General features: G+C 36.3%; 1 protein-coding gene across 1 annotated transcript; it reads left to right on the forward strand.

The window, feature by feature from the left end:
- The first annotated feature begins 7,243 nt into the window (after positions 1-7,243).
- LOC115950146 lies at positions 7,244-8,137 on the forward strand. Its single transcript, XM_031067397.1, has one exon. The coding sequence runs from the start codon at positions 7,244-7,246 to the stop codon at positions 8,135-8,137; it is 894 nt and encodes a 297-aa protein (XP_030923257.1).
- The last annotated feature ends 10,918 nt before the right edge of the window (positions 8,138-19,055 follow it).

The raw sequence follows: 19,055 nt of genomic DNA on the forward strand, positions 1-19,055 counted from the left end.
CTGGACTAGATGTTCGGGTGGGCCATGAGCATGGCCCTGGCCCACCTTGGTACTGGATTGGGTGCTCAATTAGTAAACTAAATGACATGTGGTCGTTCAGGAGGTGCTACTAGCTCGGTATGGGCTAATAAACTTGGACCATACAATTGTGTACTCAAAAAAGAAAAAGAAAGAGAAAAGTTAATCTTGTAGGAATTGAGGAGGTTTTACCCTCAATGAACCAAGCCGTACTTTGGTATGGCTCGATAAAAAACTCATTCATGTTTGTTTGTTTATGAATAACCAAAGCTTAAGCATTAATTTTAGGTGTGTTTAATAAACGAGTTAAGCCCAGGAAAAATAAAAATAAAAATTTGTTCATGAACAGGCTCGTGAACAATAAGGCTTGATAAAATACAAGCTGAGTTTAAGCTAGTTTATGGACTTGGTAATAAGTTTGATAAGGGCTTGAAAAATAAACTCCTATCTCACTAAGCCTTTAATTAATTGGGTTGAGATTATGTGTCTAAATCAAATATAGGCTTGATAAGATCATTCATAGTGATGGTGCTAAAAATTTTTAGTTTTTAGCACCTCAATAAGCTATTTTATCTATTTTACCATCTCACTTTACCATACATTCGACATCCCACTTCATTTAAAATAATGACGGTAGGGACCAAAATGAGAAAGCTTTTTGATTTTGGGGACTAAAGGCGGTAAAATTAAAAAATAGGGACCAAATTGTAGGGATGAAAAATGCATTTTCTTCTAAATCTAAATTTATCTTTATTCACTTAAAAGACCATAAAATAAAAGGGGTAATTGCAATCATTATCTTTGAGATTTGAGCAAATAACACTGCCCAAAACTTAAACTTGTAGATAAAATAAATAAATAAAAATCATTTTTCCCTTACATCTATTTGACCAAACTCGTTGTTGAATTAATGTTAAAAATGTTGTGTACTAACTAGCTCTTTGCTTATTAGGGCAGGTTTCCAAAATTAACATCCATTTCAAAATTAAAATCAATTGATTTTAACTTTTTAATTAAAGAGTATTTCAAAATATTCAGAATAAATTTAGCTTATTCTTTTATTTATTTTTTTCAACAGTTTTTGGATAAACTTTTCATTGCAGGTATGTTGGCACTTGATAAACTTTGCACTTTAATTCTAATTTTTATGGTTTTTTTTTCTTACTAAACGTAGTTAAACTTGGTAAAAAGAATCTTGTAAAAATTTAGAATATTTTGTTATTAATATAAACATAAGGGGGGAGTGTTATTTTCTTCAAACCTCAATGAAGTGAAGTGTTTTTTTCCCTTTAGGTTTGGGATGAAGTATTATTCCTTCAATTCTCAAGGAAGGGTAGTGAATTACCCCAAAATAATATATATATAAATATATACACACATTTCGGCTTAAATTCTTAATTGACTTATGTTATCTCATAACACTATGAGTTTGCCTTGTACATAAAAAATGAAAACGTTTGGCTACTAATTTAATTCTAGCAAATGACTATAACTTCACTTAATATCTTTTTAATATATATAAATTTTGACAAGTCAACCATTAGATTACATTTTATTCTTATATCCTTCAGGTTTACTAAAGATGAAAGATCAATAGCTATGTCATAAATCAAATGTTTAAATTTTAATTTTTTTTGTAGTTTTCAATTATGCATAAAAATAAGTTTATAGATCGAATGGTAAATAACGTCCAATTGACACAAAATTTAACATGCGTGTTAAAAACATAAAGAATGTAAAATTCAATGGTTATATTTTTAAAATATGTAGTCATATTGAATATTGTTTTTTTGTGGGAGTAATAGTCATTCTCTACAACTACCAAAATGTCCTATAAAAAATGGTAGAAAGTTGTATTTATCACACTATGTACTCCATGTTAAACACATCAGACAAACCATCATACTTCTTTTTTCTCATTTCCATCTGTTTAAAAATCATTATTATTTCTATCATTATTAAAAAAACCACTATTTTACTGTCATTGTCTTTAATATAATTGTAAAAGCTTGTATTCCTCACCGGTGTTTTCGGTTTTTGCCAAAAAAGAAAAAGAAAAAGAGAGAATTATTTTCATATCTTTTTTAAAATACGTATTAGGTCAAGTAATATCCATAATTTATTATTTGAAAGTTTCAACGTATGACGGCTACTATTAATAATATTTTTTTTTTTTATCAAATCAAAACATCAGTCAATTTTTGGTGTAGGTAGATATTGAACCTCAAAGCTCTTATTTAACTTTCAGAGACTTCATCACATTCGCTAAAACTAATCAAATTCAACCCAACCCTAATGAATTGGGTTGGTTTTTAAAGGTTGATAGGTTAGGTCGAGTTGTTAAATTTTTTGATATTGCGGTTTGGGTTCGGTGCGAGCTAACATATTCACAAATCCGTTATATCTATACTATTATTTAAGGAGCTTCTTCGATTTTGACCGGATTTTTTTTTTGTTCCAAAATACCCCTACACCCCTAGGTTTTTTTTTTTTTTTTTGAAAGGTACACCCTTAGGTTTAAGTAAAGACAAAACTAAACGATAGTTTGGTAAAAATACATGTCTAACTTGCACTAAAAAAGTTTTACTCAAAAAAAAAAAAAAATTGCACTAAAACACTGCCTACAAAATAGGAACACTCTTCTACTAACCCACTTCTTCAAAATAACTATACATTTACTTTAAAAATAAAAAAAAAAATAAAAAATAAGCAACCCCAAGTTGTTGTTATTTTTTTATCCTTTAAAAAAAAAAATCATCCCCACATTTGGTTACATTGTATTTAAAAAAAAATAAAAATAAAAAAACCACTCTCAGGTACAAACCCACCCAAGTACAAATTTAAAGTTTAAACTTCTCATTATCACCAACCAGTTAGCACTTAGCAATCTTAGAGTTACAATTTTATCTTATATCTGTCCATCCTTATCCTCACATCCCCCATCTTTAATGCTAATTCAGAGGAAAAAAAAAAAGAATGCCACCGCTCAAAATAAAATTCTAAAGGTAGGTACTCTAATCTTTCTCTCTATATTTTATTATTGACATTTGAGATTTTATGTGTTGTGATCCCCAATTTTGGTTTTTATGGGTTGTAATTTATTTATTTATTTAAATTTGGTGCTGTGTAGGTGGGAATTTATTGGCAAAGATTTGATGCAGTATCTTAATTATATGCTAGGCATCCCTATTTCTCTTTCACGTTCTTTTTAAATTTTTAGTTTTTTGTTTACTGGGTTCTGTTTGCCAAAATATTCCAGGACCATGATAGCATTTCTTTTGCATGCCTAGAACTTTATTATGCCCAAATCTTTTAATTTAATTTTTTCATTTTCTTTTTAGATTTTAGAATTTCTTATATAATTCTATTAGCAAATTATAGCATGTTAATTTTGTCAGTTGGTTTTCTCTATTTTTTAGAAGATTTTCACATGGTATTGGAGCAATATCTTCCACTCTGTTAAGTGAGGATCGACATGTTGAGAATCGATGTTCATGACCATGTCTAACTCATTCTTTGAAATTCTTTTATTTTCTTTTTTCCTTTACTTTTTAGATTTTAGAATTTCTTATACAATTTCATTAACATATTATGGCTCCAAAAAACCATGAATGGGAATTTGTCTAAGATCTTACAAGTCAAAGTGGATTTCAAATTCATGTATAGTACGAGTGGTATTTTAAAAGGCATGCTCTCATCTCCTAAAAAAAAAAAAAACTTATTGATGTTGAAATCATTAATGACAAATTTTACAAAAATAAAAAAGTCTCCACACACATGCATTCAAAACTTTTAAAAATATCATAACTTTGCAAGATATACAAATCATTTACCTTTCATGGCATTTTCTTTTTCCTCCATTCTTTTCTCATTTGAATTTAGATTATATAAAAATTGCAAATTTCTCCATAATGATTTTTATTCTCTCCTCCAAGAATGTAAAAAAAAAATTAAAATAAAATTTTAAGAATATTTTAGTTGAAGTTTTTTTTTTCTTTGATAAATATTTTAGTTGAAGTTGAGTCTCAATTTGGTATCGTATTAATCATGACAATAATATGAAGTATTGTTACTTGAATAGTAAATGCTTTGTAGGCTTTAAAGTGATCAAAAAATTATGAATATTTTAATGGTCAATTCTAGATGTTTACATGATTTTTTTTTAAGATGTTGGGATTAATTATACACTAATTTGTGGTAAATTTTTCTTTATAAATCAAGTAAAGGTAGGAAGACATGAATCCATTGACAAAAGTTTGTTCTTTTTGTATCTTATCATTATAATTAAAATTTTTATATTAATGAAAAAAAAATTAAGATAAAGAAAGTATTGACATTTAAAAAATAGAAAAGCCTCTAAATATGTGCAAAAGGGCTATTATGTACATTGTAGCTCATTTATTTTATTGGACAAAAGCATTAGTTTGAGGAGCATTCAAATCGGGTTATGTTTTTAAAACTAATTTTCTAATGATATAAACAATTGACAATCAAGTTAGAACAAACTAGCCTTTTTGCACGTGCCTAGACTTTTCTTTTTAATTTTACTTTCCTCTAAAGGACTATTTTTCATTTATCATAATTTATGACTAATGCATTTTTCAATCATGAAAATATCTAGAGATGTGATTAGATTTATGTATTTCCAAATGTGTTTATATACAAGTCATTACACTTCTAGGGATTTTTGTGATTGGAAAATACATCAATCTCACTAGAAGTGTGATGAAAAAATTATTTCACCCACAAACTCATAATACTCATCGCATCTTTAGGTATTTTGTGATTAGAAAATGTAGTAATTTCAAATTATAATGAATGCAAATTATTAACTTTTTCCCAAAAAAATAGAAGTACGCGCATGCTCAGAGGCTAGTGTGTGTATTTATATATATCTATACAAATATTTAAGGGGCTTACCCTATTTGGATTGAATTTTTTTTATTCCAAAATATCCCTACACCCCTTAGTTTAAGTTGAGACAAAACTAAAGGATAGTCCTATAAAAATACATAGCTAACTTGCACTAAAACATTGCCTACAAAATAGGAACACTCTTCCACTAATCCACTTCTTCTAAGCAACTATACGTTTATTGTTTTTTTTTTTTAATAGAAAAATTAGCTACCTACGTTTCTGTTGTTTTTTTCCTTAAAAAAAAAATGAAAAAAAAAAGCCCTACGTTTATCCAAAAACATTAGTATTAATTTTTTTCCAAAAAAAAACTAAATATCCAAAAAAAAAAAAAAACTAAACTAATTAAATAGATATATATACATGTTTTTTTTTTTTTTGATAAATAGATACATCTTTAACTCCCATTAAAACGTTGTCTATAAAATAGGATCATTCTCCTGATGGTTTTCAAATTACTTTATTCATTTATATAAAAAATTAAAATTAAGGAGTTTCTCCGATTTGGATTCCTACTTTTAAATGCTAAAAGAATCCTCAAATCTAACTATTTAGAAAGTTCAAATAAGAGGGCTAGAAGTGTAAAATAAATTGATGGTGTTATAAAATAGACCGACTTCTAATTCATCCATATGGCTCGTCCAAAGGAAGAGTTATGTTGCATAGGGCATGTTCATCCAAGGATAAGCTCGTCCATCCGTGAAGTTGGTTGGACGAGCATCTTGCATCCTGAACATGTTCCTTGGATACAAACTTGAAGTGACCACTGTATTCCTGTCAAGCTACAAACCGTTCCCCCAATAAACGGTTGTGGAAAACGGACCCCAAATAATGTAACATCCATGTCGGTTATAGAAGTTACCTCCAAGTCTTCTGAACTCCACAACGATAGGAGAAGTTATTATACAAATAACTACCTCAAACAAGCACTATATAAGGGCTCTTCTATAAGAGGGTAGAGCATTCAAACACTTCCATTATACTTGAAATTCTAAAAAATACTGACTTTGCCATCGGACGATTCTCCACCGGTCTCCTTTGATTTTGTGTTTGCTTTTTCAGGACATACGAACAACCTTAGAGATCGTTAACGCCCGAGATTTTCAGCCTACTAATTTCCTAAAGTTCATCAGTTGGCACCGTCTGTGGGAAAGTAATTTTTTGCACTAGAACTTCATCTTTGAGTTCTGTAATTTCTTTCTCCGACAAAGGGTTGAAATGGTTCGGACAAGATCAAGGGCTACTAGTCCAGGCCCTCAAGAGAGTAGGGACACCTCCAGTAACCCCCATCGCGACCGACAATCGGCGCCTACCATGCAACCATCTTCTGTTCAACACGTGCAGTCCATGGCCGCCGCCATGGCGGAGTTAACCCGTCAAAACCAGGAGTTGACCAGGGAACTTAATTTAAGGAGGCAGCGTCACGAAGGGAATACTGAAGGAGAAGCCCAAAGTCAAGAAGATAGAAGGAATGTTGAACCTGAAAGCCAATCAAAGGGTACCACTTCATGTAGGGTACCACAGCTGGAAAGAGAGATGGACCAAATGAGAAAGGCTATGGATGAGATGAGGGAGAATATGAGAAGGGTGAACCCCGTAGAAAATCTAGTCCACAGAACTGACTCCCCTTTCACGGCCTCCATCAACAGTGATCCCTTGCCACCAAAGTTCAAGATCCTTTTTTAGATTCATATGATGGGACGCGTGACCCATTTAATCACATTGCCACCTTCAAGACCACTATGCACCTTCAGGGGGTTTCCAGATGAGATAATGTGTAAAGCCTTCCTCACCACCCTTAAAGGGCCCGCACGAGTATGGTTTAGCAAGATACCTCCGAATACAGTGAGTTCCTTCGAAGAGTTAAGCAAGTTATTCGTTAATAATTTTATTGGAGGACAAAGGCACAAGCGTTCCTCGTCTAGCTTGCTAACCATAAAACAAGGAGAAAATGAAAGTTCGCGGTCCTTCATTACGCGTTTCAACAGGGAAGCCCTGACAGTGGATGAAATGGATGACAAGTTACTACTAGCGGCCTTCCATAATGGGATTAATTCTGACTAATTCACCCACAAACTTTATGAGCAAGAGCCCCAGACCATGGTGGAACTCGTCCATTCAGCCCAAAATTTTATGAACGTGGAAGATGCAATCATAGCCAAGAAGAGGAAGAGAGCTAAGAAAATGGAAGCAAACCTCTCGCGCCATTCTGAACAAGGTTCTCGTCCTAAGAAGGGACGAACGGAAGATAAGAAACACCGAGACAAGAAGGCTGGCCCTTCAGCACGGAGTCAACAATACACGCCACTGAATGCCGCTCGAGCAAGTCCTTCTACAAATCAAGGATGATCCTTCCTTGAAATGGCCAGTGAAAATAAAGGGAGACCCCGATAAACGCAATAGGAATAAGTATTGTTGCTTCCATAGAGACCATGGGCATGATACAGACGAGTGTTTTGATCTAAAGCAGCAGATGGAGAATCTCATAAGGCAAGGAAAGTTAAGAAATTTCCTTGGACGAGACCACAAGGACGAGAAGTTGAAAGGGAAGGTGGAAGAGTCATCACAACCACCGCTTGGAGAAATAAGAGTTATCATAAGAGGAAATTCAATAGGCCAGTCGTCCAAGTCAAGGAAAACATATCTCAAGGTAGTGCAGAACGTTCAACTATCTGGACGATCACCAAGGACGAGGAACACGAACGAACAAGCCATCACATTTACAGATGAAGATGCTGAAAGAGTTCACCACCCCCATGATGATGCCATTGTCATCACTTTGCTTATTACCAACTATGCAACAAGAAGGGTGTTAGTGGACAACGGAAGTTCAGTAGATATTTTGTATTATCCAGCTTTTCAGCAGCTGAGGCTAGGACGAGACCTACTTCGTCCAGTGAACTCGCCCTTGGTAGGTTTTAGTGGAAAGAAGGTGCAGTCTGTAAGCACAGTTACATTACCTGTGGTGGTAGGGACATATCTGCAACAGGTAACCAAACATGTGAATTTCCTTGTGGTAGTTTGTTCGTCCTCCTATAATGCCATAATTGGAAGACCAACTTTAAATAGTTGGAAGGTGGTTACATCTACCTATCACTTGACAGTCAAGTTTCCAACAGAGTATGGAATAGAGCAAGTACAAGGAGACCAGCTAGCAGCAAAAGAATGTTACCTAGCCATGTTGGCCATGGACAAACAGGTTTAGACGATGAATATTGAAGACAAGAGAGTTGTGGCAGAACCCACCGAAGTGTTGGAAGATATTTCCTTAGATGAAAATAACCCTGAGAAGTGCACCAGGGTTAGAGCAAATCTAGAAAAGAAGACTAAGAAGGACCTCGTCCGTTTTTTGAAAAAGAGCATTGATGTGTTTACTTGGAGTCATGAGGATATGCTAGGTATAGATCCTAGTGTCATTACCCACCGTTTGAATGTATGTCCCTCCTCTAAGCTTGTGCGACAGAAGAAAAGAGTATTCGCCCCTAAGAGAGACAATGCTATTAAGGACAAGGTCCAAAAGCTGATCACAACGAAGTTCATTCAAGAGGTGTATTATCCAAATTGGCTAGCCAATGTGGTAATGGTCAAGAAGGCAAATGGCAAGTGGAGAATGTGTGTAGACTTCACTGATCTAAACAAGGCTTGCCCCAAGAATAACTATCCATTGTCGCGTATTGATCAACTGGTGGATTCCACTGCAGATCATAAATTACTTAGTTTTATGGATGCTTTCTCAGGATACAACCAAATAAGGATGGACAAGGCAGACCAGGAGAAGACATCCTTTGTTACTAGTCAAGGCTTGTTCTGTTATGAAGTGATGCCCTTTAGCTTGAAGAATGTTAAGGCAACATACCAACGACTGCTCAACCACATGTTCCGTCCTCAGATTGGATGAAATGTAGAAGTTTATATGGATGACATGTTGGTAAAAATCCTGGACGAGGGAAAGCATTTGGATGACCTACAAGAGACTTTCGACACACTCAGACGATACAGTATGAAGTTGAACCTTAGCAAATGCGCTTTTAGAATATCGTCAGGAAAATTCCGCAGATTCGTGGTTTCCCATAGGGGAATTGAGGCAAATCCTAAAAAGATTAAAGCAATTCTAGATATGAAGCCTCCACAAAACATCAAAGAAGTCCAATCCCTTACCAGACGAGTTGTTGCCCTCAACAAGTTTGTCTCTAAAGCTACTGACAAATGCTTACCATTTTTTAAGGTTCTTAAGAAAGCGTTTGAGTGGACGGACGAATGCCAAAAAGCCTTCCAAGACTTGAAGACGTACCTCATTGCGGCTCCGTTACTAAGTTCGTCCGTGATGGGAGAGGAGTTGTATTTGTACTTAGCAGTGACCCCACATGCCGTTAGTTCAACATTGATAAGGGAGGAAGGAAGAGTGCAAAAACCCATGTACTATACAAGCAGAGCACTGAGGGGAGCGGAAGGACAATATCTGCTAATAGAAAAGCTAGCCATCGCGCTAATAACGACTTCCAGAAAGCTAAGGCACTACTTCCAAACTCATGTAATCAATGTCATGACGGACCATCCACTCAAGAAAGCCATGAACAAGTTGGAAACCATAGGACGACTGATCCAATGGGCTGTTGAATTCAATGAGTTTGACATCAGGTACCAACCAAAGAATGCGATAAAGGCTCAAGCCCTTGCAGATTTCATTGCGGAGTTCACACCAAGCTATGATGACTTAGAAGGAATGGAAGATAGTAAGAAGTGGGTTGTCCACATGGACGGCTCGTCCACGCAACATGCAGGGGGGAATAGGAGTGGTTCTACAATCCTCAAAAGGAGATAAATTAAAGCATAAGATCCGTTTGCAATATCAAGCAACCAATAATGAAGTTGAGTATGAAGCCCTTCATAAAGGGTTGGAACTGGCTAGATCAGTAGAAGCAAAATCAATACTCGTCCTAGGGGATTCTCAGTTGGTCATGGGCCAGATAAACGAACGTGTGAGACTAAGGAAGACGAATGAAAAAATACCTTGAAAAGGTATTGTGGCTTGTGAAGAAATTCAAAAAAGCTAACTTTGTTCAAATCCCGAGGGAGGAGAACATGGAAGCGGATACCTTAGTGAAGGAAGCCTCGGCGAATGAAGCCATGGATGAGTTTGATGAAGTTCAGTATGTCCTAAGTATAGATCTTCTAGAAGTGCAACAAATAGAGAATGAAGAAAATTGGATAACTCCAATAATATCATATCTGAAGGACGAAAAGCTTCCAAAAGAGAAGGACGAGACCAGAAAGCTTAGGGTTAAGGCAGCCAGTTATGTCTTTTTGGATGAAGTACTATATAAGAGAGGCTTCTTTCAACCTTATCTCAGGTGTTTGGCTCTAGACGAGGCAAACTATGTGTTGAGAGAGGTTCATGAAAGAGCTTGTGGAAACCATTCGGGGGCTAGATCACTCATCCATAAGGTCGTTTGTGCAAGGTACTACTGGCCAACTATCCAAGCAGATGCAAAAGCTTATGTCAAGGTATATAACCAATGTCAACGATTTAGCAAGGTCCCAAGACAACCGTCAGAGTATCTCACACCGATTATGGCCCCATGGCCCTTCGCATAATGGGGACTAGACATTTTGGGCCCCTTTTCACTTAGGACGAGGCAAATGAAGTTTTTGGTAGTGGGCATTAATTACTTCACCAAGTGGGTGGAAGCAGAACCCTTAGCAAGTATCACGCAATAGAATGTCAAGAGTTTCATCTGGAAGAATATTATGTGCAGGTTTGGGGTGCCCAGAGTATTAGTGTCTGACAATGGATGACAATTTGACAATGCACTTTTCAAGGACTTCTGTGAACACTTTGGAATTCAAAATCATTATTCCTCACCCGCCCAACCCCAAGCAAACGGTCAGGTCGAAGTTGCAAATCGATCCTTGTTGAAAATCATTAATACTCGGCTTGAATGGGTGAAAGGAGTATCGCCAGATAAGCTACCAAGTGTTCTATAGGCGTACAGGACGATGGTGAGAACCCCTACAGGGGAAACTCCTTTCAAGCTAGCCTATGAAAGCGAGGCAATCATACCTGCAGAAGTGCACATGGCCAACCACAAGGTGACGACATATCAAGATAAGGATAACGAGAAGCAACTCCGTTTAAACCTCGATCTAATAGACGAGGTAAGGACGGACGTAGAACATAGAATAGCGAGGTACAAAAACCTCATGGCTAGGCAGTATGATGCAATGGTGAAGCCAAGGTGGTTCAACATAGGAGACCTCATCCTAAAAAGGGTTTCTTTGGCAACCAAGAACCCAACTCATGGGAAACTGGGACCTAATTGGGAAGGACCCTACAAAGTTATCAACTGTAAAAGGTAAGGATCCTACTACTTGGAGGCCCTAGACTGGAGGAAATTGGAGCATCCTTGGAATGTTGAGCACCTGAGGAGGTATTATCAGTAAAATGCTAGCCTGAACAAGTGTTACTATGGACGAGCTTAGAGCCTGTTTATCTACATATTTTTAATACTACTTTATTATTATGCTGTGGTTATGAACGAAATTATGGATTTGTTTGTATTTATTAAACTCCCTGGAAGGCATTTGCTTCTAAGCATATGCCTCGTCTGTGAACAATATTTATGCCATGTACATAATGTTGTGTGAATTCCTAGTTTCCATGCTATTTTCATTCAAATTAATTCACAAGAAGGCTAAGAGCCCAAGACGAGTAAATTCTCTGGACGCAGAGATGTAACGTCTGTAAACTCTCCTAAGGGTAACAAAGGCATATTTGTCCAAATTATGAACGAGCAGAAGCCTTAAACTCTTAGGTGAAGCATGAAAACGTCCTAACAATGGACGAAGTAAAGCCCATAATGCTTTAGTCCAATCCATGGACGAGGAAATACATAAGCAAACGCTTAACCTGTTGATCAAGATGCCTACTAAAATAATCCAATCTATGGACGAGAGAAAAGTTGGGCCTTCATAAAGCGTGAAAACCAGCTAAGTCTAAGGACAAGTAATGCTGATGATTACCATTTCACATAGACGAATTACACTTGGTGAAATTCAAAGAATGGTAAAATATATATATATATATATATATATATATGAAGAATGGGCAAGCTAAGCTTGAAATCTGTTGTATATGGAAATAAAATTCTCGTCCATACCATGAAAAAAGAAAATAACATTCATTCAATTGTTCAAGGGCAGACAACCAACGTCCAAACACCCTTACGAAAGTAAAACAAATTGTTAATAACTCATCCTAAAACTATGGACGAGCTCAGTGTACTCAAGCTACATTAAAAGGTCCCAAAACCAAGGACTAAATAAAAATCAAAAGAAAAGGAAAAATACAAGGATAGTCAAGAGATTTAAGCAGGGGGGGCATTAATGTTGGGTCGTCTTGGGACAGCTGGGTAGTAGCATCGTCCTCCACATTAACATCCTCGGAGCTGGCCTGAAGAAGAGAACTGGTAGCAACAGCAAGGTTAAGCTTAATGGAGCTAAAGTCCACTTCAGGGAAGTTTTCCATAGCGTCCATCCTAAAATCTTCAAAACCTGCTGCGTAATTGGCGTCCAGAAGATCAATATATTGTTTGGACGCCTTGAACTCAACAACTGCATCTTATTTCGCCTTGGAGAGAAAGGTACTCAACTCGTCATTCTTTTTCTATAAATGATCAAGACGAGTATCTTTCTCCACTATATCAGTTCTCAACTCCCCAATCAAGTTTTGTTGCTCCGTTGCTTCCTCCTTAGCTTTGGCAGCCACCTCAGCCCATTTCTTGCATCCGTCCTTCATGTCTTGAATTCTCGTCTCCAACAAGATCCTCATCTTGTCCAATTCAGTGGCTTGCCTGGACGCTGCGATGAATTTTGATATGGCCTATAAAAAGATGGACCCAAAAAATGCTGGTTAGACGAGGAAAAAATTATGAAGTAATAAAGACGAGACAAAAGTACAGTTACATACCTTAAAAAGATCATGAACACCTAAGTGCTCAAAACCCTTTAGGGACATGTCATAACAAACATTTATGTCCTCGTCCTTTACAGCTTCCCCAAAGCGTTCCCAAGCTAGGTCCTCATTTTCAATAATGTTTGTGGGACCCTGGGAGGAGACTGGGACGAAACAAGCACAGTCATCCTAGGCGGAGAAGTCTTGGACGGGGTAGTCTCAACTGGAGTAGACGAGTCAACATCAACTATATGGACGGGAGGCTGGGACTGAGGAAGCTTAGGCTTGACTACTTGGGACAACCCACGCTTAACTCTTTTATCTTGTCGGCTAGGAAGGCTTCCCAAATCAATATTCTTTGACAGGGATTTTCTTTTATCCTTAGTCGACGGATGAGCCTGGGGTTGGGCCTCAAGACGACCCTCCTCACCAATAACCTCTTTTCCTTTGTTTCCTTTCATTGTTGCCATTCCTAAAAATAATATATAAATAAATAAATAAAAAGAAAAGAAATTTTTTAGAACTAAAGCAAAACATAAAAAATGTAATGTTTGTCTAAAGTTAAAAACTTACTTCTTCTTACTGTGATTTCGTGAGCGAGTGCTTTGTCGGACGGATTAGGGCCTAATCCCCACTTGGCAAGTTGTCTAAGTGTGACCAAGGAGTGGAAGCTCCTATCCACGTGTAGACGAGCCCTGTGGACACGGTCTCGATAAAACTTACTCAAAGATGGTCGTTCAACAACTATAAATAAACAAGTAAGAAGAGGTTAGACGTGAATAAAAGAGAACAAAGAAAAGAAAAAGGGGAGGGACTTACCCTCAGGACGAAGGTTCCCTAGATCCCCGGTGTAACGACCGAAGGTGTCCCGACCCAGAAACCGGAGACGAAGAAAAATTCCTTCTTCCAGTTTCTATCAGACGAGGCCAGAGACTTAATCAATCTACAATTTGTGCCCCTAGCTGTGAATTGGTGGAAGCCAAGGGACTAATGTATTTCCGAGGGTTTGTAATAGTAGAGAAACTTGTCCACAGTAAGAGGACGGTCCCTTCCAAATACTTCCCTCCACAAAATTTGCATGGAGACAATTAGTCTCCATGCATTGGGGTTGAATTGACATACTCCTAAACTTAATCTAACTAACAATTCTCTAGCGAAGGCGTTCAAAGGCAACCTTAAGCCCCCCAAAAAATAAGCCTCATAGACGCCTATTCCTAAGTGGGGGTTGTAGCACCATTCTCCTCGAACAGGCAACCTAGGGTTAAGCTCGTCCGGGATTTGGTACCACGTCCTATTGATGTTGAGCCTTTATTCATCCGTTTTAGAAGGGATATCTATCACACAGCTATAGATGGTGATTTTCTCCTCGTCCAAAGGACTAGACGGAGGGACATTGGATGAGGTACTAGCCTGGGACCTCGAGGCCTTCCTAAGTTGTTCCTGTATGACTTCTAAAGGAAACCCGGGGACATCAGAAGTATACCCCTCGTCCGTGGAACTCCCCCCACTGCTGCTATGGCTAGTGCTATTGGTAGAACTACTATAGCCAGTTGAGTCACGGTACTCGTTTATAGCTTTCTCTATGCTATTACTAGATGAAGAAATAGACATTTTTTCTGACAAAAATGAAGGAAAACCTAAAGTCGAGAAAGGAAAGAATACCTGGCTCTAAGACAGAAGAAAGCTACGGACGCGAAGGGACTTCTAGTCGAGGCTCTAGACGAGGAGAGTCCGGAATGAAAATTTTAGAAATGTGAAGGGTAGAGGGGAAATTCCACTATTTATAGACAATTGACCTGGGCACTTGAAACGACACAACCAACCAGGAGATGACATGTGGCTTACCCCTCGAAAAAATAAATCAACAAGACTAGTCACCGATAAAATTATAACACGTGGCACATCTAACTGTAGACATTAAATACATACGTCCAGGGAAATGATGCGAAGTTACACATTCCCTTGGACGATCCATGTGGATGAGGGGGCAACTGATGGTGTTATAAAATAGACCGACTTCTAATTCGTCCATATGGCTCGTCCAAAGGAAGAGTTAAGTTGCATAGGGCATGTTCGTCCAAGGATAAGCTTGTCCATCCGTGAAGTTGGTTGGACGAGCATCTTGCGTCCTGAACATGTTCCTTGGATACAAACTTGAAGCGACCCCTGTATTCCTATCAGGCTACAAACTGTTCCCCCAATAAACAGTTGTGGAAAATGGACCCCAAATAATGTGACTTCCATAGCAGTTATGGAAGTTACCTCCGAGTCTTCTGAACTCCACAACGGTAGGAGAAGTTACTATACAAATAACTGCCTCAGACAAGCACTATATAAGGGCCCTTCTACAGGAGGGTAGGGCATTTAGACACTTCCATTATACTTGGAATTCTAAAAAATACTGACTTTGTCATCAGAGGATTCTTGACCGGTCTCCACCGATCTCCTCTGATTTTGTGTTTGCTTTTTCAGGACATATGAACAGCCTTAGAGATCATTAACACCCGAGATTTTCAGCTTACTGATTTCCTAGAGTTCATCATAAATCATTTTAAAAAATCCTAAATTTTAGATAACTTTAAAAATAAAAATAAAAAAACAAAAACAAAAACAAAAAACAAAGAAACAAACAGTTTCTTCCATTTCCTCCCTCTCCTCCACGTATTGTAACATTCCCACCATTGAAATAAAAATAAATAAATAAAATAAAAACTTGCCACAAATCCACGTTCAGATCCTATCAAAAAAGCAAAAGAAAAAAAGACCATGTTCATTCGAATAACAACTTCTAAAAAGATAGAAGCAGTTAGAAAAATCCATGTTGCCATTTTAATTTGTAACCTAAGGGGTGAAGGTCTTGCCACTGTTTAACATCAAATATGATGACTACCCGGTAACCATATATAGTGGATGGCACTTTAACAATAACATTTTCTCTTTTGTGTTTGTGCCTTTAGGTGTAGGTGAATCTCATTTATAGACAAGATCATGGTGGCCCTTCATATCAAAGGTCAGAAATTTTATTTATTTATTTACTTTTCAAATTTTTTTTTGTTGAATTATGTTTCTCTTTTTGATCTGACATTTACTAACACACCCGGTAACCACATATGGTGGATGGCACTTTAACAATAACATTTTCTCTTTTGTGTTTGTGCCTTTAGGTGTAGGTGAATCTCATTTATAGACAAGATCATGGTGGCCCTTCATATCAAAGGTCAAAATTTTTATTTATTTATTTACTTTTCAAAATTTTTTTTTGTTGAATTATGTTTCTCTTTTTGATCTGACGTTTACTAACACACCAATTCCAATGAAAAATTTTCACTTTTATCATACTAGCCTGTGAGCCCAGCTTAGAGGCTATTCTATTTTTGTTTTATAAAAGTTAATAGTTTTCATTCATAATTATTGAAAGTTAATAAAATTTTCAATTATAAAAATATTTAAGAGTATGATGATATTTATACCAAAAAATTATTTCACTCATAGATGCATAAATTTTATCACACCTTAGGTTTATTTTGTGATTGAAAAATGTAGCAACTTTGAATAATAATAAATGAAATTGTTGCTATGATTCAAACCTCACATGAAACGGTTGTTGTCTAAGAAATTATTATAAAAATAAATTTCTTTTGTAACAGAAACTATATTTATCATTTGTATAGTTTTCATTCATCATGATTGGAAGTTATTATATTTTTCAATTACAAAAATATTTAGGAGTTTGATGATATTTATACCAAAAAATTATTTCACTAATAAATGCATAAATTTCATCACATCTTAGGTTTTTTTGTGATTGAAAAATGTAACAACTTTGAATAATAATGAATGAAATTGTTGTTATGATTCAAACCTCACATGAAGTGATAGTTATCTAAGAAATTGTTGTAAAAAAATTTCTTTTGTAACAGAAACTATATTTATCATTTGTATAATTCTATGTGAAATTCAATTTACATTTTTTTATAACTATTAATTTACTTCATCAAAAATGTTATGAAGGTAGCTGCTAAATTTTAAATTTAAGCTCTTTTTATCTTTTGTTATGGGTGTGTAGTAAGTGGCTAACTTTTAGGATTAAACAAAAATTGATAATTGTTATTAAGCGCGTGCTCAGAGGCTCTTCTATTTTTTTGAGTGAAAGTTAATAATTTGCATCCATTATAATTTGGGATTACTATATTTTTTAATCACAAAAAAAATCTAGAGGTGTGATGAAATGCATAGTACTTATCACACCACAAACTCATAATACTTATCACACCTCTAGATTTTTTTTGAATTAAAAATGTTGTAATCTCAAATTATAATAGATGCAAATTATTAAATTTTATCCAAAAAAATAGAAGAGCCTCCAAGCACGTGAGCGCATACTCAGAGGCTAATGTGTGTGTGTGTGTGTGTATATATATTTGTGTGTGTGGTTTTATTATTTACTTATTATATGGTTTGATGCATTAATAAAATAGTTTGTGCTTTTTTGGTACTAATAAAGAGAGAGAGAGAGGAGAAGAGTTCATTGTTGGTAGAGAGGGATAGGGGTGCCTTATTTTTAAAACTGTAAGAGCATTCACATTGGGAATGCTATATGCCATATGTTGGTTTAATTTAGCATAGAAGCCCAAAATAACCTCTGCATTCAAACTTGCAAAAAGCTACTATTGCCAGAATATTTGGAATTGTACTACAATGCGATTCTAAATGTAGAATCGCACTATATCTCAATTCTAAAACAAAATATAATATTTTATTCTAAATATCTCAGGTTTGCTCTCTCATTCACACGACACGCATGGTCTCTCATCTCTCTCTCCATCACTGAAGTTTCACACGGCCTCTCTCTCATCTCTCATGGTAGTGTGGGTCAAGATGGTGGTTTAGCAACGTGGTCCTGGCAGAGTGGGGCATGGTTCGACGTGGTGGTTGATCGAGTGGGTCAAGATCGTCGAGCAGTGAAGATCGGTGTGGTTTGTGGGTTTTGATCGATATCACGGTGGAGATCGGCGTGGTTCGTGGGTTTTGATCGAACATTGGAGATCGGGTGGGTCATGGGGTTTGATCAAGCAGTGGATTCCACATGGTTGGACTTTGGATTTTGGATTCGGATTGGTTGGTTTGGGTTGGTTTGGTAGGGGTTGCTTAGGTGGTGAAGGGGTGGGTAGTGGGTGATTGATGATGGTGGAGGTAGGGGTTGCTGTGGAAGTGGTTTTCTGATATGGGTTCGTGGTGGTGGCAATGGCGGTGGCGGGCAAAAGGTAGTGGGCATGGTGGTGGCTAGGTGGTGCCAGGTTTGTTTGGTTATTTTTTAGTGGGTTTGTGGCTGGTTTTTGGTTGGTTTGTGGCTGGATATTTGCTGGGTTTGTGGTGGGATTGGTGTCATGGTGGTTATTGTGTGGTGGTGACTAGGTTGCTGTGTGGAAATGGTGTGGTTGAAAGGGTGGTTGGTCTGTAGATGGGTGTATTGGGTTTTCTCTGTGGTACTTGACCATTGGTTGAGAGCGAGGAAGGGAGACAAAAATTAGAGAGAGAATGAAATATATTTTATCGTATAATTTATATTATTTTAATGCGTTGTATTGTAAAATAAAAATTGGTATGCTAGGTGTATTGTAAAATGATATTGTATAATTGATAAAGTAGATTTTTGGAATGGTAAAATAAAATAGGATGTAAAATTCGGATGTGAATGCTCTAACCATGAGGCATTATCATTGGTAACATTTGCCTCTAGTTAATTTATTTTATTTTAGACTAAAATACAAAAGTGACACTTTAAGTTTCACCAAAATTCATTTCAGTCCTCTAACTTTGGTTTTGGTCAATTTATTCCTCTAAGTTTCAAAAATGTTCATTTCAAGCCTTCCACTAACTTCTGTGAATGCTCTACCATTAAGTGCATTTTTTTCTTCAATTTTTTATATTAAAAAATGCAGAAAACTAATTTGAATTAAAAAAAAATTAAGAAATCCCATAACACACAACAAACCCAGCACACAAACAACAAAAAATTTCTTTACATTCATCACAACCAAAAATGGCATCCAAAAATACACAAATTCAAATCAAAGCACAACAAACTCGAACAGTAGGATCTAACGTCAACCATCAATATCTCATACAATTTACGAATTCGCTACCCATAATAATGATTATTTATTCAATA

Source organism: Quercus lobata, chromosome 6, assembly GCF_001633185.2.
Source record: "Quercus lobata isolate SW786 chromosome 6, ValleyOak3.0 Primary Assembly, whole genome shotgun sequence".
Taxonomy (NCBI): domain Eukaryota; kingdom Viridiplantae; phylum Streptophyta; class Magnoliopsida; order Fagales; family Fagaceae; genus Quercus; species Quercus lobata.

What these genes read in the sequence shown, in the direction of transcription:
- LOC115950146 (XM_031067397.1), top strand. Translation starts at nt 7,244, where the DNA reads ATGCCGCTCGAGCAAGTCCTTCTACAAATCAAGGATGATCCTTCCTTG.